The sequence below is a fragment of the Scatophagus argus genome, chromosome 14 (genome assembly GCF_020382885.2).
Source record: "Scatophagus argus isolate fScaArg1 chromosome 14, fScaArg1.pri, whole genome shotgun sequence".
Taxonomy (NCBI): domain Eukaryota; kingdom Metazoa; phylum Chordata; class Actinopteri; family Scatophagidae; genus Scatophagus; species Scatophagus argus.
In genome coordinates, this window is record NC_058506.1 from 9,500,284 (window position 1) to 9,523,861 (window position 23,578).

Genomic DNA, 23,578 nt, shown 5'->3' on the forward strand with positions numbered 1-23,578 from the left:
GCCTGTGACAGTGTTAATAATGAGACCCAGTGTTTAACATTGAAATTTCACACATCATTTTTGTAAGACAAATCTGACTTTAAAATAGTGTGAAATTGGATGTAAATTCCCTTTTTCTGTTGAGACTGTGGGGGAAAGAAAAGATTAAGCAATTAGATCATCATTTCAGAAAATTATAATTCAGTGACAAATAGCGAAGGATGTGAGAGGAAAGTTGAACGAGGGAAGCCTGTGAAAAACAGGAAGCAGGTCTTTGCTGGGATTTTAAATCTGATCTCTGTGGCCCAATATGACATTTGCAAATTAAAAAAAAATTACTGGCAAAATTACAAAATATATCTGTAAAAACCCATCTAGAAATAACTGGTGCTTCCAGAAATATTTCGCTGTCAATTCTTTTTTCCTTTTCTGTATAATCTATTGATGCAATATAAATAATAAAGCTGCTAATAAATTCCTGCATGTGAAACTGTTTTTTTGAGTGAATTTTTGAACATTATCTTGACTGTTTGTGTGTAGGATGCACAGACAACACTTGACACATTTTAAAGCAGTACAAATTTAATTGATAAAAAGAGTGTACAAAGGCTACCCAACCTGTAAAAAATATTAAAAAAAAAACATAAAAAAATGTATTTACCTGGAAACCACAGGCTGGATGCCTGTCTTACAACAATTCATTTAAAGTCCTGTCCTGAGTACAGCATGTCAATTTAAGGCAGATAGAATATAGAATTTATAATAATAGTATGAGAATCTTTGGGTTTATTAAGTGTGTGTGTGAGTACTTCATCAGCATTTAGTCAGTAACAGAACATTGCATGCATCTTCAGCGTTTTTTGGATTATTTCAGCAGTAACTCAGTACCATCAAGAATATAGTGGTGAAGGTAACACTTTGTTTAGTATTTGTAACAGGCTTATGCAGCGGTGTTGAAGGTACCATGGAAGCCATAAGCCATGTTCACAGGCACGTTGGCTCTTCCCAGCTCTTCAAATGTCTTGGCATCCAAAACCAGGAGGAATGTTCCCTTATCCTGGAGAGAAAAGTTAACCACTTAGAGTTATTCTTATCCGAATAATGTCAGTAACAGTACATGAAAACACCACCATCAAACTGCCGTCAGCTTCCAAAGCACCTGCTCTGTGCTTCAGAGCTATGTTTCTTTAGTAGAGCAGCTCTGATTGCCCTCAAGGATCAAAACACCTTTTGAATTGTGCATGAGTGCAGAAGGCCACAGAGCTGTAAAACCAACCCAGATAAATAAGTGAATATTTCAAATAAATCAATGTAGAACATTTAATCTCCCACAATATCGTATCCTCCACAGTGCTGACTGACAGCCTGCTGCTGGTCACGACACAGTTTAATTTTAACCCTAATTCTCCTTCAACATCTACTTCAAGTCTACATTTCATTTCTGTCTCATTTGCTTGTTTTGTCATTTATTGTGAAACACTTTGTAACATTTGTGGCCCTTGAAAGGTGCTGTATAAATAAACTTACTTGACTTGATGTGCTTTACAGAAACAGAAGGAAGAAAATTAACATTACGCTGCAGCACAATTTAGATTCTGGCTCCTCGGCATGCTGTCAGGGCGGAGCACAACAACAACACCTTAAGATGTTTCACACTCTTCTACATGCCTCTTAAAATAGAAATAACAGGATTTGATTTCCAGTTAAAAGTCTGCAATGTATAAAACTAACTTACACTGATCAGCCGCAACATTAAAACCCCTTCTTGATATTTTCCCCCTTGTGCTGCCAAAACAGCTCTGACCTGTGAGGGGAAGGGACACAGGACCCCTGGGGGTATGTTATGAATGTTGGATCCTTTTGGTCCTGTGCATTGAAGGTGGGAGGGTGGATTCGGCTTATTCTGGTGCATCCCACAGATTTTCAATCAGGTCAGGATCTGTGGGATCTGCAGGCCGTTGTTGTGGTCCTTGAGACATTCCTGAGCTGTTTTCAAAATGTAATGGGGTACAGTGCCCAGCTGGGGGGGGGGGGGCTGCTGCTGGCAGAAAGAGCCCTTGCCATTGTGAAGGGGTGGGGCTGTATTTGGTCTGCGACGTTTAGGTAGATGGTGTGCGTCAAAGAACATCCACATGATTGCCAGAACCCAGGGTTTCCGCACAGAACGTTGCATTGGGTTCAGATGATTAATGTTATTCTCTTGTGGCTTATGTATGTGTATTTGCTTTAATTACATTCCAGATGTCCAGAAACGTCTGAAAACGATTTAATTTAGTTTATATTAGTTACAAACTCTAAGTAACATTTGTTTCTCCTCCAGTTTTCAAACAAACAAAACTGTAATCCTCTTCTCTCTGCAGACTTTATACCAAATATTGTTCATATTAGATGGCCAGAGTTCTGTCATTGTGCTTTTGTGCTTCAGAAAGTTTTTTTTTTCTGTTTGTAATGTGATAACTTTGAACTATCAAAATTAATTCTGTGTAAATTGATCTATGAATATTTATGACTCTGCTCTTCACTCTCATTAATATTGAACACTCACACTTGGAAGACAAAATGAACCGAGCGCAGGTCGATTTAAGGAACCCTGTGTTGCTCGAAATTCATGTCTGTCTTTACTCTTCAGAGTCTTACCTGCGAGGGGGTGAGAACCACAGAGAGGATGACACCATCATCCTCCTCCACGGCATCAGGCGACGGCACAAACACGGGCTCTGACGGGAAGAAACCCTTCTGGTACCAGACCTGAGGTGACACACAAGGACAAGAATATCATGTTCAGTGAGGCTTAGTGCTTCAGGGTTTCATTAGATTATTGCATTTATTACCTCTTCTGAGAAGGACACAGTGTTGGTGTACAGTGTTCTTTATATTTTGCATCGTATAGAAGGAATAATCTTTTTTTTTTACTTGGTTTGGTATTAAGCTTAGTATCTTTCTTGCTGAGAGTAAGAGTATAACGTGCTATGTAGTAAGCTTAAGAGGTGCTGCTGGGTGGATTTTGTTACCCTCCAGTCTCAGTGCTAAGCTAAATTTAACCACTGTGGCTCTGGCCTTCTATACAGGACACCACTATCTGACAGTGGTATGCATCTCCTTGTCTAAAACTCAGCACTTAAAAAGCAGATTTCCCAAAATGTTGAACAATTCCTTTAATGTTTGTATGTTACCATTACTGTACACTGACTAGATGTGGTGATCCATGTGATACATACATTGTGCAAGATAGAACAATAAGAACAAGAAGGAATAAGGGGATGGCAATGAATTCTGCCAAAAATGTGTTTTTGGCTAATTTTATACCTCACTGAATCAACAGCGGTAGCAGCTGTTCATACTGACATCTGCAGTGTCACAAACAGATGTGCTGAATTCTACATCCGTTCCTTAATGAGTAAAATATTATTGTGTGATTGATCGCAGTTTTAGCATAAAATTTCTAACTTACGATATAGCATTGTGCCAGATGTTCTTCTACACAAACTAAGTTCTATTTAGTGACAAATAAACACACACCCACACACATACCTTGAGCGTCTTGTCCTTCAGGTCCATCTTGAGCAGAGAATCTCCCACCAGGTGTCTGAAGCCACAGCCATAAAAATAACGGTACGGTCGCGCATTACATCTGCCGTAGTTGATCTGAGGGAACTCCAGGCCACCGTACTCATGGAGGTCATCTCCATGGAGATCCTCGTGTTGGCAGAACAGCTGTTGACAAAGAGAGGATCAAATGTCTGTTGTCAATGAGAGACAAAAGAGTTTTTTTTACTGTGGCCATGCAGTCAAGTCTCTCACGATTTCATTGGGCATTAGCTTTGAGATGCTCATGTGAATGGGGAGGAGTTTGTGTTTTTTGACTTTAATGTTATAACTTAATAGTTTCTATGATGGGCTGGATGTTGTAATCTGAAAATCTGAAACCTGATGACCTGAAATTCATCAACTGAATTGGTTCTAAAACATCAGAAAAGATGGTTAAAAATTTGGGGAGGTAAAAATGACTGAAGTTGTACCTCTGGGACTGTATTCTAAATGACTGTGAAACATTTTTGGGTCATAGTAGTGATAGTATTATTAAAGAATATGAGGAAATGAACTGTTGTAATTGTGTATATATATATATATATATATATATTGAATTCTATAACTATTAAAATAAATGCCCCAAATCTCACACTTTAATTATTATATTTTATTTATATTTAACAATTCCATTACTGTTACATGTTGAGGAGGTTTTTTTGTGGTATGTAATCAGGTGTGTTTTTCACATTCTACGACAAATTTCAGTGTCTGGACCGATTCAGTTCTAGTGGTGGAAAGTAAGTGATTAGATTTACTCCCCAGAGCAAAATACATCACCTTTTCCTTTTGCCAGCTCACCTTATCTTTGCTGATTTTGACACACGTTGCCTTACTGGAGGGACGGGTGTTCAGGTTCTGGCCTGTTGGGGTTTCACTGGTCACATCAAGGGGCAGAACGAAGCGCCGAGGGAAAGCCCTGCACATGGTGTTGTACACCTGGAATAGACGCAACAGAGGAGCAATCCAGTATGTATGCATTTTAGGGATTCTTCTCTTATGGTATGTTTGTTGTCTTGTGGTGCAACAAGACTTAAAAAATGTGAGAAATGTAAACTGCAACAGTAAACATGAAAACAACGTAAACTATGAAATGCTCTGATCATGTATAACGAAGTATCTGAGGGCAGAGTTTTCCTTTGGCAGGTCCACAAAAGATTATATCCTGACCTCGTCCAGTGCATCTCCGGACTTGCGTAAGTTCTGGATAAGATAGTTGTTGATGGCTTGGCCGTTGTCTGAGCAGCACATGTCAAGCATCAAAAACCCGTCCTCCTCGAAAGCGTTGATCTGATGGAAGGTGGAGATGGCTTTGGTGTGGTACTTCACCGAACTGACCTGTGATACACAATATATGACTAGATGAAGCGTTCCTGTTTTAGGAGTAAATAAATCCTCACCCCTAACCATCACAGTCAAATCTCACCTCGCCTGTATGCTTGTCTATCAGATGGAAGACAGTTTCCTGCTTGGGATCCCAGTAGATACCCTCACTCAAAGCCCTCCCCCTCAGTTTGCAAGTGACTATCTTCAGTAGGTCCATCTTAATTGGCTGCTCAATGAACACCACGTAGTTCTCAGACATGGCTGGAAGCAGAAGGGTATTACTGAGCTTTGTAGCTGAAGGCAGCAGTGTGAACAGATACAGAATCACTGACGAATGCTGGCTTACCAAAGCTGTGATAGTAGGAGGGATGGGACTTGTCTTTAGGCACAATAGAACAGAGTATTTTGGCACCTTGTAGGGTGTCTGTGGCTTCTGTCTTCTCAGGAGGTACTCTGATGATGTTGTACAGGGCTCCTGGAATAATAACCTAGCTTTTACACACATTTGCTCTGACATTTCTTAGACAAAATATGAGATATGAGGGAGCAATACCAGATATTAAATTATCTAAATTTAATTTTTTTTATCATAAGGGAAACAAATAATTAAACTTTTGATTCATGTAAAGCTTATTGTGGGTTAACCTTTGCTTCCATAGGAGTTGCCCATATTGTAGGTGGTGCCATCAGGATCATAGTGTGGGTGTGCAGTGGCTCCATTTACAGCAATGAACTTGCTCCAGTCCACCTACAAAACATGGTGGGGAATGAGCAGAATCGGTGTTGATGCTGCTGAAATAACTGGACAACAGACAGAAAAAGAAAAGACAGAAAATACACTATATGTGCAAAAGTATTGGGACACACTTCTCGTGTGGTATGGAGCTGTTTTTCAGGGGTTGGGCTTGGCCCCTTACTTCCAGTGCAGGGAAATCTTAATGCTTCAGCATTAACAGACCTTACAATTGCTTTGCTGCCTGGATGGGCAAAGGTTTGAACAGAATTGTTCCAAAATCTTGTGAAAGCCTTCCCAGAAGAGTGGAAGCTGCTACAGCTGAAGATGAGGAACCAACTCCATATTAATGTCTATGTATTGAGAATGCAATGTCAGTAATGCTCCGATTGGTGTAATGGTAAGGTGTCCCAATACCTTTGTCTATATAGTGTATGTCTATATGTTGCATTTAACTGATGAAGTTAGTAATAATATTAACACGTGTTACTCCATGCCACATCTGATTTTACCTTTTCCAATGTTTCCAGGTTCTCTGGGTTCACTTTGTGCATGAAATTTGTCTCCGTGCTGACAAAATAGTCACCTTTGTATTTCACAAAGCTCACACTTGCATTGTCTGTGGGCTCTACAACAGAGAACAACACAGGATTACTGAGGCCTTTCAAAATGGATGAAAGTATTTCACCTTTAACAGAAATCTTGGTAAGCCAGCCCACAAATTGCAGCTTGTAGTTACACAGTAGAAATGTGAAACATTTAGGAAATGTCTGCTGCCCTCTCTGTAGCTTGTGTATACAGAGTTAATACCCTCCTGTTGTGTTAATTTGTCAGTAACAGCAATGATGTTCCCATGTCAATTTGACCATGACTGTGCATATTTTATTATCCAAAAGAAGGCTGAAAAAAAAACTGTTACTATTTAATTACAAACTCCATTACTAACTATTTTGTCAATATTTAGTGTAATGGTGTTCCTTATCTCTCACAAATAATGGTTCAATTAGGATAATTTAGTTTTTCATTTAAAAAAAATACATGTTCAATGTTTTTTAATGTTTCACCACTTTGAGTTTCACTTTTCTGACACCCTTTTACCTCCAATTTGACTGCCGGGTCAAACTGACCCGAACAGTATCCATGTGATACAAACATGCGGGGGGTGGTTGCAAATATGTGAGATGAACCATTTTCATGTTATATGTTGATTACTCTAATTAAGGCAAGCAGAAGAAGTTTGATACTGAAAAAATACTTGTAACTATTTTTTCTTGGTCTCCAAACTTTAACACGGGTCAAATTGACCCGTAACATAACAGGAGGGTTAAAACACTACCTGCTCACCACAGATATGGTGAAACAGAGTTTAGACAAACAAAACTGAAAAAACTGGTTTTGATCTGAATTCTGGCTCTGCTACTCCTTTGCAAATCACCCAGCTGCTCCCCCCTGTGTCATAAAATTTGTGTTGTGTTCCTTCATTTATATCTTAGAACTATATATATATATATATAATATATATAAATATATATAAATATAAATATAATATGATATATAAAAAATCTTTGTTTGTAATCTTTGTCACCCAGTTCTACTTTATTCTGTCTCTCAGTCTCCTCACCCATCATCTCAAAGCGAGACAGGAAGCGCTGGAAGAAGTTTTTACAGGGGTCTGGCATGGCAAGGGTTCCAAACTCTGACATCACGATGCGATCCCGTTCGCTGTTCTTCTTGTAGGCGTCGCTCTCCAGGAAACGACTCATGTATGTCACTTGGCCTTTGCTGATCTTGAACTGGTGTAACATAGCCATCCCATCAAACCAGTGGTTGAAGCTGTGGTGAAATCCAGAAATAAAAGGTTCAGTCATATTCATTTTGAAAACTTTTTTTTTTTCCATTTGTGTTATACGGCAGCGTGTTGAGACATCTCTGAACTCACTGTGAGTTTCCAAACTCAAACTTCCCTGGGCCGTTACGGAGGAGGTTGCCATTGATCCAGAAGGGAATGTTGCCTTGAACCTCAGTGGACATTGGCTCAGGAGTCTCCTCTACAGAGCGGACCAGAGGCGCAATGGTCTCCAGTCCCTTCATCATGCAGTCCTTAGCAACAGGCTTGGTATCGTCTGTAAGGAACACATAGTTTAATACCTCAGGTTGCGAAAGGACAGAAAATTTCCAATCAAAGTTAAGCTCAGGAATTGTGTGAATTTTAATATAATAGTCATACTTTTGAATAACACACTTGCTAGGGCAGGGGCACACAGCACTTCTCTCTTAAGATATGCTTAGATAAAGTATGCCCATTTAATTTGTATATTACCATGCACCATGTCATTGAAAAGCTGAATGAAACTCCACCATTTAATCATTTGGTTCACGCATTTGCAGAGAAGCAGCAGTAAACACGCAGCTTGTTGCAGTGCTGTTCAGTCAGCTCTCAGCTCTGTCACAGTAACTTTGTGCTCTTCTGACACAACAACAGCGTTTAATATATGTTGACGGCTCTTTTCTGCTGCTCTCAACTTGACCTACAAATTCCAGCATGCAATGTGACTTCAATTATTGTTAACAGTCAGCTCCACTGTTGCCATGGACTGAAGCCATAAATCAAAATTAGCTCAGTACTAAGCCAGAGTGCCTTGTACTTAAAAGCAATTCATCTTTAGTACAAACTGGATGTAAAGTATTTCTCATGTAATATACATGGTGCTTTAATTTACATGTAATGTAAATGCACATGCAATTTACATTCACATGTAGCCTTTAGTGCATTCCTGAATTTAAAAATAACATGACAATTAAAAATGTTACTACTACACATGTGTCTCTCTTCAAAGATGAGCACTGCCCTACCCACACACACACATACACACACACTCTCCTCCTCCACATTGTACCTCTCTCCCCCTCTCTGCCATTTCTTCTCTGTAGGAACAGCGTGTCCTTTTTTGGGTTTATGTGGCTTGTCCTTCTTCGAGGTTTCTGTCCTGGAGAGGAGGTGGTCTGGTTCTGATCCTCATATCCGGCTGCTCCTCTTCAATTAGGTTTTACAATAAGTGTCTACTTTATGTCATCGTAATTGTGTATACTATGAATATGTGTATACTACTATGAGGGATCCCTCACCCTTTTGCTTGTCTTCTCCATTTCATGCAAGCCGAGGACTACAGAGTGCTGTATGCTGAAGGCTGCAGACTGCACAGGTGCTTTAAGACATGTTGTGATCTGTCGTATTTTCACTGTCAGTCGCTGCCTGCAGTAAATGCGCAAGCTAAACCATCAGCAGGTGAACAGGCACTTCGGTTTTCTCTGTACACTTCCGCAACCACAAAATGGAGGAGGCTTACCTGAACTGTGGAGCTTGACGGGAGACATGTCGGTGAACAACTTGGGTGGATGTCGCTCCTGCTCTGTTCAGCCTCCGCGTCCTGCTGGACCAAAAACTGCGGGCAGGGTGGCACAAGCAGCCCTGCGATTATATAACCCGCTTACGCAATACAGTATGGGGACCGGATGCACGCACAGGGGTGCTCGGTGTTTACTTTTCCGTTGTGTTGTATAATAAATAAAGCACATTTACCACGACACACTCTTACATTCTGGTAACCACTAGTGGTGGTGGAAGTATTCAGGTATTTTACTTTGCTAGTGTGCAAGTGAAAGCCCTGCAGTCACACCCTTAGTGAAGTAAAAATACAACAGTTCTGACATCAAAACATGCCCTCTGAATCAGATGTGAAAATACTCATTATGCAGACTTTACTTATAATTACTGATGCATTAATGTGTTAATCACTTTAACGTTGGCAGTCAGTAAACCTGGTGCTAATTTATTTTCTGCTGAATACCTTGACCTTTTATAATATAATTTATCAGGTGATTTCTATGTTGTATCAGTGCTCAGTCTGTGATGATACTAATGCATAAAGACATGAAATAAATGTAATGGTGTAAAAATATATTTGCATATATTCCTACCAAATGCAGTAAAGAAAATTTTATTTTTTATTTCTATTGATGATGATATACAGTCACATTTTAGATTGTTCAACAATACAATTACAATATAATTTTTTTAAGGAAGTATGATATTAATAAATGCTGAAATAAATAATTCAGTGAATAGGCTACGTGTTTCTAATTAACACAAAGCAAAGCTCCATAAAGACATGGTTGGATGAGTTTGGTGCGGAAGATCTCGACTGGCCCACACAGAGTCCTGACCTCCACCCCACTGAGCACCTTTGGGATGAAGTGGAACAGAAACTGTGAGCCAGGCCTTTTGGTCCAACATCAGTGCCTGACCTCACAAATGGAGGAGAGTGGGGACAGTTTCAACATTATTCCTCCGGCAAGGAACAAGCTACAGTGATGATATTCATACAGTACATGCTCAGTTAGCCCCTTCTGCTCCCTGTAACAAAGCAGCCACATGCCACCATTCCCCCTGCAAAAAATACTTTTTTTCCATCATCAGAGTTTTTGTTAAATATAAATTGTGTGCTTGAAGAAGCATTTTTATAGCTTCCAACAGGTATAGCTAGCATGTGTCAAACCCATTAGCTAGAAGCCTGCAAGCTAGCAAGTTTTATCATGGCTGTCATTGCAGGGACAGATGCAACATGTTGCAACAGGCCCAGCAAGCTGTTGCAAGTGCTGCTTATCACAACATTCATGTAAAAGCTTGCTATCACATAACAAAATTACAATTCCATGGATTAATAAAGAACATATATGAACATATGTCAGATGTTACTGTAATGTGTACATAGTCATATATACACATGTTACGAAGTTTTGTCTTTCCAATACAAACAGTCTGTGAGAAACTGAACCAAATGCAGAAAGTGTTGCAACTGCCCCCACTCTTCTGCTGCTCTACTGCATGAGTGGGCAAACATTCCCACAGAAACACTGCAAAATCTTGTGGAAAACCTTCCCAGAAGAGTGGAAGCTGTTACAACTGCGAAGCCGTCTGTGCATTTAGCATGCAATGTCATAATGATCAGGTGCCCCAGTACTTTTGTATATATAGTGTACTTTCATAGAATACAGATACATAAAATAAATGCACAAATAAATACATAGAAATTTATTTTAAAAAATTTGAATTGATGTATTAATTCATTTCTGTATTTATTTTAGCTTTCCCTGATGTATTCATTCATTCGTTCATTCATTTATGAAACTCTGTGTGGTGCTATCGAACATTAAACACTTCTATGTTACAGCTACAGTACATGTTTGAGACGAGCTGTACTGCTCTGTGAGCATATGGGCGGTTTGCTCGTCGGCAGATCAAGTGGACAACTAGCAGCTAGTTAGCTGTCCATATGGGCCATGTGTGTCTATCTTGACTTGCGGACTGATCCAGATAATCTTTGTTGAAGGATTAAAGCAATGTCCCACGGGAGGAGGACAGCCTATACAGCCTGCATTCTTGTTGTCAAGCTCCTACAACCTTTCAGGTAATGTCTGTCTTACTTAATGTAATTGTTTTTACAACCGGGATAAAAAAAAAAAAATCCGAATAACTGCAGTCCCATGTCAGTTGGCTAGCTGCGTATTCTAAGTGTACATTAGCTTTATTTTGAAATGCTACATCAGAATTTTCCGAAACTTATTGTGTGACACCCTGGGGTGGCCTGCTATGATGCTGAAGTGAAATTGGTCACTGGTAACAGAGCGTTTTCTTTTAATTGCACTCTGAATTCAGAGAACAAATTTGACGATATTTTGACTAATTTTATTGTTTTTAATATTTTATTTATCTTGATTTATTTATTCGTTCATTCATTTATTCAGTTATTATATTTATTTTATTTTATTAATGATTGAATGTAATTTTTCCTGGTTTCTCGGACACTGCTTTTATTGTGAAATCGGTTCGAACTCGCTATTACCATAGTGTCTCATATACGGAGGCACTCGAAAACATTGGGGAGGCTGGCTTGACCGCGTTTTGGAATCGCAGGCTGGCTTGACCGCAGTATTAGTCCTGTCTGTGACCTCAGTTGTAAACTACAGTAAATGTGTAGGCCTAAATAGCTTTGACGCGTTTTTCTAAACGTTTAGTCAAAGAATTAGAGAAAGGGGCAGGAAGTCAGTTAGCTTTAATGCTGCAGCTCGTGCTCAAACAGGCAGCAGAGGAATGATTGTCCGCTGAAGTTTACAAGTTGCCGTGGCAACAAGTCCCCCTCGGACAGATGAAGGATGACGTTAGCTGTGTTGATGGTGACGCACCACATTTTTAATGCCGTTATTTTACTACTTTGTAAAATATACCATGTACCCTAATATTTTATATGGTTAATGTCATGTTGGATGGTTTTCTGTCCCTGTCACTTCAGCCCAAACTCTACTGTACATGTTTATATTTTGTTCAAACTTCATTTTATGATAACACACATTAGAGGAGGAGTAGTATTGAAACATAAGCTGAGTTGTTTCCTACTAACATATTAGACTAGATTTGATTAGACATAAATAATGTTGGAATTGTATAGTACAGAATAAAGAAGCTAACTATCTCGGTTCAAACATACATTCATCCATCCATCCATTTTCTATACCTTATCCGTCAGAGTCGCGGGGGGTGCTGGAGCCTATCCCAGCTGACTACAGGCGAGAGGCGGGGTACACCCTGGACTGGTCGCCAGTCAAGTTCAAACATACAGTAGCCAAAAATATATTATTTTTGATTAGTGATGAATTCCTTTCTCTGGTTAAAGCTTTTCTGTTGTTGGGATATTGAATACCTTAAGATTTGTTTTTACAGTTGGTTAGACAAAACAAGGTGACAGCTTGGAAACTAAGATGGATCCAATTTTTCACTTTTTTTCTAAGATTTTCTATTTTTCTCCATTTAATCACTTAAGTGATAAAACAAAAAAACTGATCAATCACTAATGAAAATATCTCGTTGTTGCAGCCGTAATCAATTTATTTATCATGTGAGGATTTAAGCCATGCTTGGTTATTTAGAGTTTATTAATGAAATAAAGTAAGCGATCCAAAACACCATTTTCTTGTCCTTGTTGCTTGCTATATAACAAGCTATATCATTTTCTTTTTTTACAGGGAAAAGTTGACCCACTGACTGTAATGCCTTCCACAAAGAGCTCTAATCACTGGACTTTGCCAGAGTTACTCGGGCAGCGGAGACTGTTAGGGCTCGGGGCACTGTTGGCATGGCTTCTCCTCTTCCATCTCCTTGTGAACGTTTGGCTCCTCTGCATCTTCACCAGTCTCTTGGTGGTTCTCGGGGGTTGGCTCGGGTCCCGTGCTGTACTGGATGCCAACAGCCTTCTCCACTTAGAACACTTTTTGCCTCTTGGCGACGTTAAACCACCTCTCTGTTCACCTGAACATGAGTGGAGGTTGAACCATGAAATCCACAGTGCTGTCCACAAAGCAGTGCGTGACTTTGTGTCCTCATGGTATCGCACTCTGCTGCCAGAGGTGGAGGGGGAGTTTGAACGTGCGGTGCGTAATTCAATGTTGGACTCGGTGATGGAGCTGAAGGAACGTGCACGGCAAGTGGACAGAAAAGCACTGGTTCAACGGCTGCTGGAGCTGTATGGCTTCCACCTGCAGAGCTACATGACAGCAAAACAGATACAGTCAACACAAAAGGAGAGCATTAGCCTCTGGCAGCTCTACAGTGAAGTAGACACCCCTCACCCAGCTGTGAGCAGTGCAGCTGCTGAGCTCAGCTACTCAAGAGCTCTAGTTAACCTTGTCTTACATGTGCTTGTTCCATACCCACAGATGGAAACCAGGACCGGAGGTTACATGGTTACAGAACTCATCACTTGCAATGTGCTGTTGCCACTCATAAGCAGGGTATCTGATCCTGACTGGCTCAACCAGACCATTGTAGATGTAATCACAAGGTCCAGAGAACCACAGGAAGTCAATGTGGATGAGCTCCCAGCAGTTGAACTATACCAGTGTCAGATCCAGCAGGAGTCCTGGACCACATGCAGGTCTCTATCTTCTTCTGACCAAGCTGGCATCACAAGTAAAAGCTCCTCTGACCTTGATGACCTACAGAGCCAGAGTACACTCTGTGAGAGGGATTCCCCACAAAACAGCATGGTTAGCCTGACGTCTGCTGGGAAATTCGAAAGCTGCCATGGAGGTTTGCTCACACCATGCAAAGTGAACTGCTGTTCACTCGCATCTGGCCATTTGTCCCGCTCACCACAGTCCAAAATGATTTCACTTGACTCTCTAATTCAGTCAGACTCTGAAGATGATCTTAAAGGAGGATTCTGTGACTGTGGTCCTCAAGCAAAATTCTGCAATGTTATCACTTTAAAGGATGATGAGGATTTCGGCTGCTTCGGCCCTTTGAAAAATCTCGGGCCAAAAGTGGTGGTGCCTGAGGACTCTCAGTGGCCAGCTGACATAGTCCAAGACAAATCCCCAACTTGTCCTCCAAGAAAACTTTGTCTAACCTCCTGCAGCTTTGATGCCCCCAGCACCCAAGCTGCTTCTATGAACATCCAGAATGTGCAAATTTCTGGTACTGTCACTGCCATGGAGCAGCGTGGCACAGGCGTACATCCCTATACTCTCTACACCGTGAAGGTAACACCTTGTCCTACTGCCTCTCATGTTTGATGGACATTTGATGGATCTTTATTATTGTTGATCACACATTACTCACTACTTTCTCTCCTACAGTTTGAGACAGTGGCTGACGCTGAAAGCGGTGGCACTCTGCAACCTGCGTCCTGTCACACTATCAACCGGAGATACAGCGAGTTCCTCAACTTGCAAACACGTTTAGAGGAGAAGCCTGAAGTCAAGAAAGTAATCAAGAGTAAGTAATGATGTTCTTCTTTAACTGACCATTGAATTTTAGTATACAAAGACAGAGGCATGATTGCAAGTCAATGTCATGGATTTCAGATGTCAAAGGCCCAAAGAAGATGTTCCCTGACCTCCCATTTGGCAATATGGACAGCGACAAGGTGGAAGCACGTAAAAGTCAGCTGGATACATTCCTTAAAGTAGGTTCATAATTTCAGTAATGAACTGATTTCTATGGTTCTGTAACTTTATTGATTTACTGATTTATTTAATTTGTAGCAATTAAGCAACATTCCCGAGACATCCAACAGTGAAGACATGCAGGAGTTCCTGGCTCTCAACTCTGATGCTTGCACATATTTTGGCAGAAAGCCTTTTGCCAAGTCTAGAATTGATAAGGTGAGAAATAGTCTACACACTGCAGATCTTGTGAAGGTAGAATGTGATTGTAATAATAAAAAAAAAATTTAATGTGATCAGTAAGCATTTCTTTGACAAATGAACACAATCAAGATAAATCTAGTCTGGTCAACATTTTGTGTAATACCCTTATTCTCTTTCTTACTGAGAGGCAGTTGAGAGGATTTATATCACACTCATGACTCTATGTTAAATATGTAGCTTAGCATACACTCTGGAAGCAGGGGGAACAGTAAGCCTGGCTCTGTCCTAAAGTAACATAATCAACCTACCATGACCTCTAAAACTTACTCAGCGCTATAGATTCAGTGAAAGGTGTGATGTATTTTCTTGGGTATTTTTTTGAAAAAGGGGAATTTAACTATCCTATCTATCTTCTCCGATTTACTTGCCATTGAAGATGATGGAAAACGCTTTAGACACCTTGAAGACAGCTTTCCCTCATCCTGAGCCCCTCAGTCCAACAGAGGACTTGGAGGCTGATGGAAGAACAATGGACAACAGAAAGTATAGGTGAGATCTCTCTATTAGTCTAATGCCCTTGTTCCAAGCTCATTTTAAGTGTGCATTTTAAATTTTTGCTGCTATTTATATGTGTGCATTTGAGCCGAGAATCTTTACAAAATTTCGTTATGCTTGCATAATGACAATAAAGACTCTTGAATTGTATCTTGAATTGTGAGACTTGGTTTTTGTCTCACAACAATCAATTCAACAGTAAATTACTAAGGAAAACACCATCAAACACACCAAATGACCTTGCTTCTCTGGTATTTTTAAAAATGATTTGTGCTATGTTTCTTTACAGTAATGGGGCATTTCTGGTTTTGTGTTTTATCCATCAGGAGGCTTATGTTCCCAAGCAAAATTTCCCCATCTCTCAATATACCTGACCTACATCCCAAAGTGACATACTGTTTTAGTGAAGGCAGCGCTGTAAGTTACAGTTCCATACTCTATTTGCCATCTCTGACTGACAATTGTGTGTTTGAAATGGATACTGGACACGACTGACATATTTGCTTTGCTCATTATGGCTCTTTAGGTCCTCAATGGCATGACACTGTCTGGCCTGGAGACCTTTGTCAGAGAGCAGGAAAGGCTTTTATGTGGATCAAACAGGAAAAAGACAGTCAAGCAGAGCTGTGAGCTGCCCGGCAGAGACAAGAAGACATCAGGGAAAGCTCATGGGGCAGGTCGATATTTACATACCAGTCTTCTCTTAGTTTTATCCATAATGTCAGTATGGAAGTGCTGCACTATGTCGTCACTGTCCTAGAGAATCAACATGCAGTGACAGAGCATCACCACTTGGGTGCAGCAAACCTCCACTTTTTTTCCCCATTTGTTGAGTATACCTAGTAGTCACTTTCCACGTTGATATGTTCTGTCTGTGTAGTATGTCGTGTGTGGTTTTAAATGTCCCATTGTCTTTCTGTGTGTTGCAGACACAGCTGTGGCAGATGTTGCGCTGAACATTTTGTGTCTGCTGATGAAGGACCAGTGGAGTTGGCTGTGCACAGAAAACATACAGAAGACAATCAGACTGCTCTTTGGTACCTTCATTGAGAGGTAGGAGTTTCTTTCTGCTTCTGTGTGGTTGCATTTTTTTTGATAACATGTAATCCCATATTTATCATTATGATCATGGAGGCTTTTTATTCTTAATTATCCATTTACAGTCAGTAAATACCTGAGTTTCATGTTGTATAGAGATTGTTTGATTGATTCACTCATTCATCCTTTACAACAAAGCCAAGCCATGACACAGCAGTTAAAGGTTTACTGCAGTTGATACTAGTTGAAAATATCTGCCTGATATCAGACAGAATTGTAACACAGTTTCCATATCATCTAACGTAATCCAAATCAGTCAGCTAGGTGGTGTGGGTGGACTCGAACGTCTGGACTCAGGCAATGAAACCATACAACTGTTGACCTAATTTGCTGGCAGATGACATTCAACTGTTTTTCCTTCGTACAGCTGAACATCCAGACGCTGGCTTCTTTTCTAGTGTAAGGAGAAGCTATGAGGCACTATGAGGTTTTTGATACATGGGAGCTGCGTGACATTATTTCAGATTTGATGCAATGTTTATGCTTTACTGGGAATCTAAAGTTCCCAGTGGGCTTGTTTTTACCACACAGTCTGTGGGAACTGTGCTTGTCTAATCTCAAGTGTTCTGCTGTCATTAACCGATTAGGCTGACCTCAATTTTTAGACTTGACATATGCCTCTGGGAGTTTTAAGGATCACTAAACATGTCCATAAATAATGCTCACGCCCCTGCGATGATTTATGAAGATTTCAGAAAGCTTGTTGCCGTTTGTTTCACATTGCATGCACGTTTTTCACTCTCTCTCTCATTTTTGCATGTATATGCATTTATTTTCACATGTTTCTGATACGTAATGTCTGTTGCCTAGTTAATCAGACATTCATGCAAAGACGAACACTCTTAGATTAAACCACTGATTCTGTCTCAGATGGTTGGATGTGGGAGTTGCCCACCTTACCAGTGCCCCCTGTTGGGTGATTTACTTACAAGTGCTGCAGGAAGCCGTATGGCCAGGTGGCACGTTGCCCGCTCAGCCACGGCCAGAGCGTAGTGCGGCAGAACAAGAGGAAACCAAAGAGCAATGTCTGGACTGTCTAATGCAGCTGCTCCCAGGTACGTAGCAGCTCGATTCAGAATGTAGCCTTTTGGTTTGCAAGCCTTTTGAAGCTATGGTGTCCTTTTTGGCTTGTTTCATTATTTGTGCCTCAGCAGAGCTCATCACTGACATGCTGGGAAGTGAGAAGTACAGACTGAGCTTGGAGACTATGCTGGAGTCTTTACAGGACCATCAGATAAACAAGTAAGTCAAAAACCAAACCGTTCAGTAAGCACAGTCCTCATATCTGTAATACCCTAAACAGTAACATATTGAAGTTACTTTATTAATCCCAAGATGGGAAATTACTTGTCTGCATTTAACCCATCACTGATTGAAACACACACACATGCAACATGCAACATGCAGTGAAACACACACAGGATGCAGTGGGCTGCATCAAGCACCCGAGGAGCATATATTGGGGGTTAAGTGCCTTGCTCAAGGGAACATCAGCCGGCTAATGGGGGGTGGGGACATTATCACTCCACCACACTCAAATTTTTCCTGCTCGTCTGGTGGGGGAATCGACCCAGCAACCACCTTCTGATCACAAGCCACTTCTCCAACCTCTAGGCCACGGCTTTGTCCGCTCACTTTCCTGTCTGCTGTTAAGTCCCACAGTGTCAGAGTTCAATTATGAATCATGAGGTAAAAATATGTTATAACATGTTTACAATATGTTGTTTATATTTTGGCACATTCGTCTCATGAAAAGTCCTACTGATTTGGCTGCTGAGAGTTCCTGTTGGCACAGTGCAGACATCACCTGGATTGGTCTGATATTGGAAATGAATACATCTGCTGTGTTTAATCATTTTCATTGTTGATATGATCCATACAAGCATCTTCATTAATGACAATTGAAGTCAGTCTGTCATTTGTGTGATGATGTGCAGGCATCTGATCTACTGCATCTGTGACCTGCTGCTGGAGTTTCTGATCCCTGAGTCGTGTGACGAGGCCTTCCAGAGCTCCCTGCTGCAGAGCCTGTCCAAAGACACGGAGAGAGACAGTCCTCACTTTTGATCAGCGTATGACAGCACTCACAGTTAAGCAACTGGTGGATAACTCGCAGATTATGTGTGCACTGTGATGTACTCATATTGGTCCGTCGTCACGAGACTTCACAGGATGATGCAGCAGTCACTGCCTGACTGCTCAGTGGTATAAAACGCTTGTCGTCCGCCTATGTGTGGTCACATCTGAGTCACGTGGCTTCAGGAATCTGTAATTAAAATGAGACAGACGAGAAATATTTCTGTATATTTCTGAACACTTCAGAGCATCACAGAGAAACAGTTGTGGAGTCCATATCAGCATACAAATTGAATTGGTTACATTGACTGGTCCACATATTAAATGAAATATCATATGTGCAATTGGCTCAATAAAATCTATCACACACAATAAAAAAACTGTATTAAATAGACAATTAGGCCATCTAGATCTGCAAATATTTATCTTTTTTTATTATTATTATTATTTCATTAAAGTCTTGTTACAGATGTTGCACAGGATTTCCATAGAGTCTGGTGACATTACACTGGTGTATGTCTGTGAAATATGATGTTTTTATGATATTTCTAATTTATCAGTTCATGAGTTGAACTGTTTAGATACAAAATACACAGGCATCTTTTAATAAATATTTTATATGAGGCTTTCATCCTTTATTTCCCTTTCCTTGACGATTGGTATGCAATTAGTGCCTTCAGGGGAACAGTGTGTCAGCCTTCAGGGAAACCATCTGTGTGAAGAAGGGGCTTAAGTTCTATCTGGTCAGTTCCATAGACAGCTTTGATAAGGATCTGTGGGAAACTTCAATGTGCTGATTCAAACGCGTGTGCGCTGAATCAGTAAAGGTGTGGAATGCAGGGGTGTGTGGAAATTTCATGAAGACAGCCGTTGTGGCATTTTATGTTAATTCCTCCACTACTGCCAAAGCTGTTTTATTAGTGGAGGTGTAGGTGTTTACTTCTGAGTTTCCATCTGATTATTTTCCACCTGTTCAAGTTTCAATGAACAGATGTAGCTCAGCGTTTGTGCTCACATGCTCTCGTTGTTGAGAAATACGCATTTGGTTTTGTTTCAGTTAACCATGTTTCACACAAGATTTTACCATTTAGGCTAAAGCTGAGTCTGGTTCAGCTTATACCCTCTGACAAGATCAGACCCATGACGGCTGCTTGTAACTTTTAGCTTTAGGTTTAAAGTTGGATTTAAAGGAGACTTAACACAATGACTGCTCTTAAAGGACATGCTTAGAATATCTGGTTCTAAAAAGACAATTCAGTCAGACAGTTCGGTACAGTGCACCTTTACTTTATGTTCCCATACATATGGAGGTCTTTATTAGAGTACGTATTTTGTCTTTTGCATAGTGTAGCTTTAATGTGAAAGCTACTTTAAACAAGTATAGTCACAAAAAGAGTTTGTTTTGGCAGTAATGTTTTCAACAACTGATTGTCCTTGAAGGAATAAATTAACCATAAAGCCATAATAAATTAGCTCTGTGTGAAAAGGGTTTAAGATTCGACTTTGTCTACTCTCACTGATTCACCTAAGATCCCAGACTGAAACCTCATTAATAAAAAGCGACTTAACAAAAGTGAGTGCAGGCAGTGTTATAGTCTTCCCATGATCTTATGATCCTGAGCAGCCTTTGAAAAATACTCACATCTTCACAGATAATCTCTTTGATGAGCAATAATAGCGTGACAGATTAACATCCTGCTGCCTGAATTATTAATGTGGAACAAAATCACTAGCATGTATGAAGTGTTTCCATATGGCAACATAACTCAGTTTAACATGAAAACACTTTGAACCACAAAATATGGAGACAATTATTCCTTTGACAAAGGTTTGCTCAAAATTAATTCAAATCAAATTTTCTCAATTTTTCTCGCCTTTGTGCCACATGTGCAGCAGCAAAACTTCAAGTGTACAGTTCATCGTCCACTCTGAGGAACAGGTAGCCGTGAAGCCCTGAAGAAGCAGACAAAAACTGGGATGTAACTTTTAAAAAGACTGAACTTTGCTAATAGCTAATAAGTATGCTCTGGTTTCTGTACCCCAGCGTGTAGAACAGATATTGTAAATATGAGCTGTTGCAGAGACATGAATCAAATCAGTCACGTTTCTCTCATCTTCAAAATGAAATTCATTATTTTGTTTTTTTGCAGGTCCCAAAAAGTGCTGAATGAAAACTGATGCTTTTGCCAAAATCAGTAGGTCACTTTAAGATAAATTCAATGAGAGCTGATATGGTTACAATGAAATAGAATCACAGAATAGTTCTGCACCAAATCCTACTTTTTTGAAGCTTTAAGATGCCACGGCCTAACAGGAGTACCCGACAACACACCACAATCTAAACAGCATCTAATTTTGCTGTTTTCCTGATCCTGTTGTTCACATATACAGGCTTGTGTCAGACGTCACTGTTTGAATGTGCTTCCTTTGTTTCCACGTGCAGTTCTTAAAGACTTCATGAATATGATCTCAACTCACTTCCTTTCTCATGGACAGACACAAGCAGCCTCCCACCTCCTGTCTCATGACTTCACTGACAACCAGAGGAGATAAAATGCTCAAGCTGCATTGATGGTTGTTCCATACATCTCAAATCAAACCAGCTGCTGCATCACAAGTATCACAATGGGACCACCTCTGTGAATTCTCACTTATCCCAGAATGCTAGTCTCAAATTTATTAGCTTCTACTGACAGATTCAGTCACTCATTTCAGTTGTATTTTGGGATTTATTATTTACTTAAAAGTGTATTCAAATATCGTATATTTTACAAAAAAAGAATTTTCTAGTCTCCAAGACCAGTCCCTTTTTGATCACTGATCTATAAAAATTGTATTGTTATGAGTCTAAAACCTTAGCTCAGCTGAGATGCTTACATTTCACTTGATGTAAACTTTAGTCTTTGCACAAATCGCCATGATAGCATAGGAACCACATAGCTGCTTAAGCTTAATATTCCCTGTAATAGGAATAAAACACAGTGAAAGTTAAAGTTTAAGGCCTTGAAACATCATGATATCAAAGAGAGAGGAATGAATCTTTTAGCCATGTTAGCAGTGTTGCCAAGGGTACGATGTAGGTGTTAAGGTTTCATCACTTTGCTCCAGACTGAAACAGGCATCCATGTCCCCCTTTTGATGATTGTTTGACTTTTCCTGTAACAACATCATCAGGCCAAATGGTTTATAACTACACGGCTGCAAAGCTGAAAAGCAATAGCTTTTTGTTTTGGTGCTAATTAGCAAATGTTAGCATGCTAGCACCACAAATGCTGAAGGTGGTATCTTGGAATTAGCATGTTAGCATTGTCACTGTTAGATTGTTAGCACTGCTGTAGTGCTTATATAAATGATGCAGAAATACCTGGATGTTACTGGGTGTGTCACTTGATCCTGACAGATGTTAATGCATCCTATTTAATCACACTATCTGTATTCAGGCCATAAACGATTTTGTTTCTTGCTATAGATATTTGATAATTAAGTAAAAAGCTTTTGAAGCAGTCGTCACAGTGTCCCACATCACTGGAGCTCTCATGCCAAGAGACATGTACTGTCAACATGATGATGATGATGATGATGGACCAGACCCCTGATGACTCTTTTTGTTGCCAAACAACAGATGTTGTGTACAAGTGTATATAGGATACCAGCCAGAAGTAACACACTGCTGGTTGACCACAAGTCCCACCTTTAAACCACAATGCTGACAGTCCAACCAAAGTAGACCAGCAGCTGCAGTATCATTAGGTAAGGTTTTTGGGGGAATTCCATCTTGTAAAGATGAATGTACATGCACATTTGTGCACACACTCCCAGATGTAGGGATTACTCAGAGCAGAGCATTATCACCAGCTGAGGAATGTGTATGTGCTACATTTGATTTTTGAGGTTAACGTCTATTTTCCTTCTCACAGAACAATTCTAATATTTGAAAAAAACTGAGTATGACACAAAAACGAACCAACATCTTCTGATTTAAGCGTGCCCAGCCGGCGATTCTAGCATCTGACCTTTAGATGAAGTGAATCTGGTTCCTGTTAGTGGTGCGTCCGCTGCTGCACAGTACAGATGTGCAGTGATGCCTTTAAGGAACTCTGACACCCCGCCTCAGTGCCCTACTTCCATCTACTTAGACTGGAAAAACACAGATGACCACGTTTTCTGGAAAATAACAACATGTTTCAATTGCAACAAGACTATCCAATTGCAATCCTCCATCCAGTACTCCACCCCTGCCCTCTTTTATTTGACTGTTCGGCCAGTAGTTAAGGTCAAAGAGGAGAAATAGTGAGAGAGTGGACAAAGAGGTGGACAACTGTGCAGTGAGAGGACTCGTCTGAGTCTGATGTTTGATGAGATTTAAGAATTCCCTTGTGATATGCAGAGTGAGAAACATGATGGCTCGGGGTTAGGAAGAGTGAAAAGGGTGATGTTGACCTCCTTCCCGACTCCACCTCGGGACAACTGTCTGAGTCAAATGATCAGTCACTCTCTGTTCTGCTAACTGTCTACTTCTAATGACTCCTGACCTCTTGACAAGTTCCTCAAGAGTTCATCAAGAGGCTCCAGTGGGTCAGCATAATTAAAGCTTATTGCAGTGATTATTAGTAGATTTCTTGATTCATTTATTCACTTAAATTTATTATATATTACATTATATTGATTATTTGCTGTTTCCTGACATACACTTCAAAGTTTGCTCATGGATGGTTGGTACAGTGAATGAAGGAAGAGAGCGGTTAATGTGAACAAAGCAGTGAATCAGAGAAATAAAACAAAATAAAATGTTAGAGTCTGATTGTTTCACAGCAGTTATGTTCTATAGCACAAATAAACACAACCACATCTCTGCACAACCTTGCCCAGCCTGCCTGTCTGGGTGTAACACTGAGAGAGACGTAGCTGCATCTCTTTGGGACAGACATGACATCATGCTCTCATACTGTCTTGAAGAGGACTTGAAAGCATTGACTGAGACCATAAACTCATTAGAAAACTGTTTAATGGGATAATAAG

At 40.2% G+C, this 23,578-nt stretch overlaps 2 protein-coding genes and 2 long non-coding RNA genes across 6 annotated transcripts in view; 2 read left to right on the forward strand and 2 right to left on the reverse strand.

Moving 5' to 3' along the window:
- LOC124070210 overlaps nt 1-7,681 on the forward strand; it is a 29,539-nt gene extending 21,858 nt beyond the window's left edge. The window contains exons 3-6 of the long non-coding RNA XR_006845158.1: nt 2,609-4,536; nt 6,264-6,331; nt 7,239-7,389; nt 7,541-7,681. This is a non-coding gene — a long non-coding RNA (uncharacterized LOC124070210). The remainder of the gene's footprint in view (nt 1-2,608; nt 4,537-6,263; nt 6,332-7,238; nt 7,390-7,540) is intronic.
- Nucleotides 823-9,112, reverse strand: LOC124070209 (beta,beta-carotene 9',10'-oxygenase-like). 2 transcript variants are annotated; one of them, XM_046409871.1, is made up of 13 exons: nt 8,753-8,876; nt 8,524-8,660; nt 7,566-7,749; nt 7,248-7,459; nt 6,139-6,254; nt 5,539-5,641; nt 5,240-5,368; nt 4,994-5,154; nt 4,738-4,905; nt 4,369-4,506; nt 3,511-3,693; nt 2,617-2,727; nt 823-1,036 (listed from the first exon to the last, which is right to left on the reverse strand). In XM_046409871.1, the coding sequence occupies exons 1-13, from the start codon at nt 8,776-8,778 to the stop codon at nt 920-922; spliced, it is 1,785 nt and encodes a 594-aa protein (XP_046265827.1). In that variant the 5' UTR covers nt 8,779-8,876; the 3' UTR covers nt 823-919. The 2 variants fall into 2 exon arrangements, with proteins under 2 accessions (XP_046265827.1, XP_046265828.1); XM_046409872.1 differs by lacking the exons at nt 8,524-8,660; nt 8,753-8,876 and adding an exon at nt 8,974-9,112.
- Nucleotides 9,113-10,826: 1,714 nt separating this feature from the next.
- Nucleotides 10,827-20,363, forward strand: snx19a (sorting nexin 19a). The gene is made up of 12 exons (XM_046411543.1): nt 10,827-11,094; nt 12,707-14,221; nt 14,318-14,456; nt 14,546-14,646; nt 14,726-14,845; nt 15,267-15,379; nt 15,712-15,802; nt 15,912-16,062; nt 16,315-16,438; nt 17,354-17,538; nt 17,638-17,725; nt 18,421-20,363. The coding sequence occupies exons 2-12, from the start codon at nt 12,731-12,733 to the stop codon at nt 18,548-18,550; spliced, it is 2,733 nt and encodes a 910-aa protein (XP_046267499.1). The 5' UTR covers nt 10,827-11,094; nt 12,707-12,730; the 3' UTR covers nt 18,551-20,363.
- On the reverse strand, nt 18,327-22,706 carry LOC124071108. Of its 2 annotated transcripts, XR_006845287.1 has the most exons (3): nt 22,573-22,706; nt 18,623-18,749; nt 18,327-18,511 (listed from the first exon to the last, which is right to left on the reverse strand). It is a non-coding gene; the product is annotated as an uncharacterized LOC124071108 (long non-coding RNA). The 2 variants fall into 2 exon arrangements; XR_006845286.1 differs by having other exon boundaries at nt 18,327-18,749.
- Nucleotides 22,707-23,578: the final 872 nt, after the last annotated feature.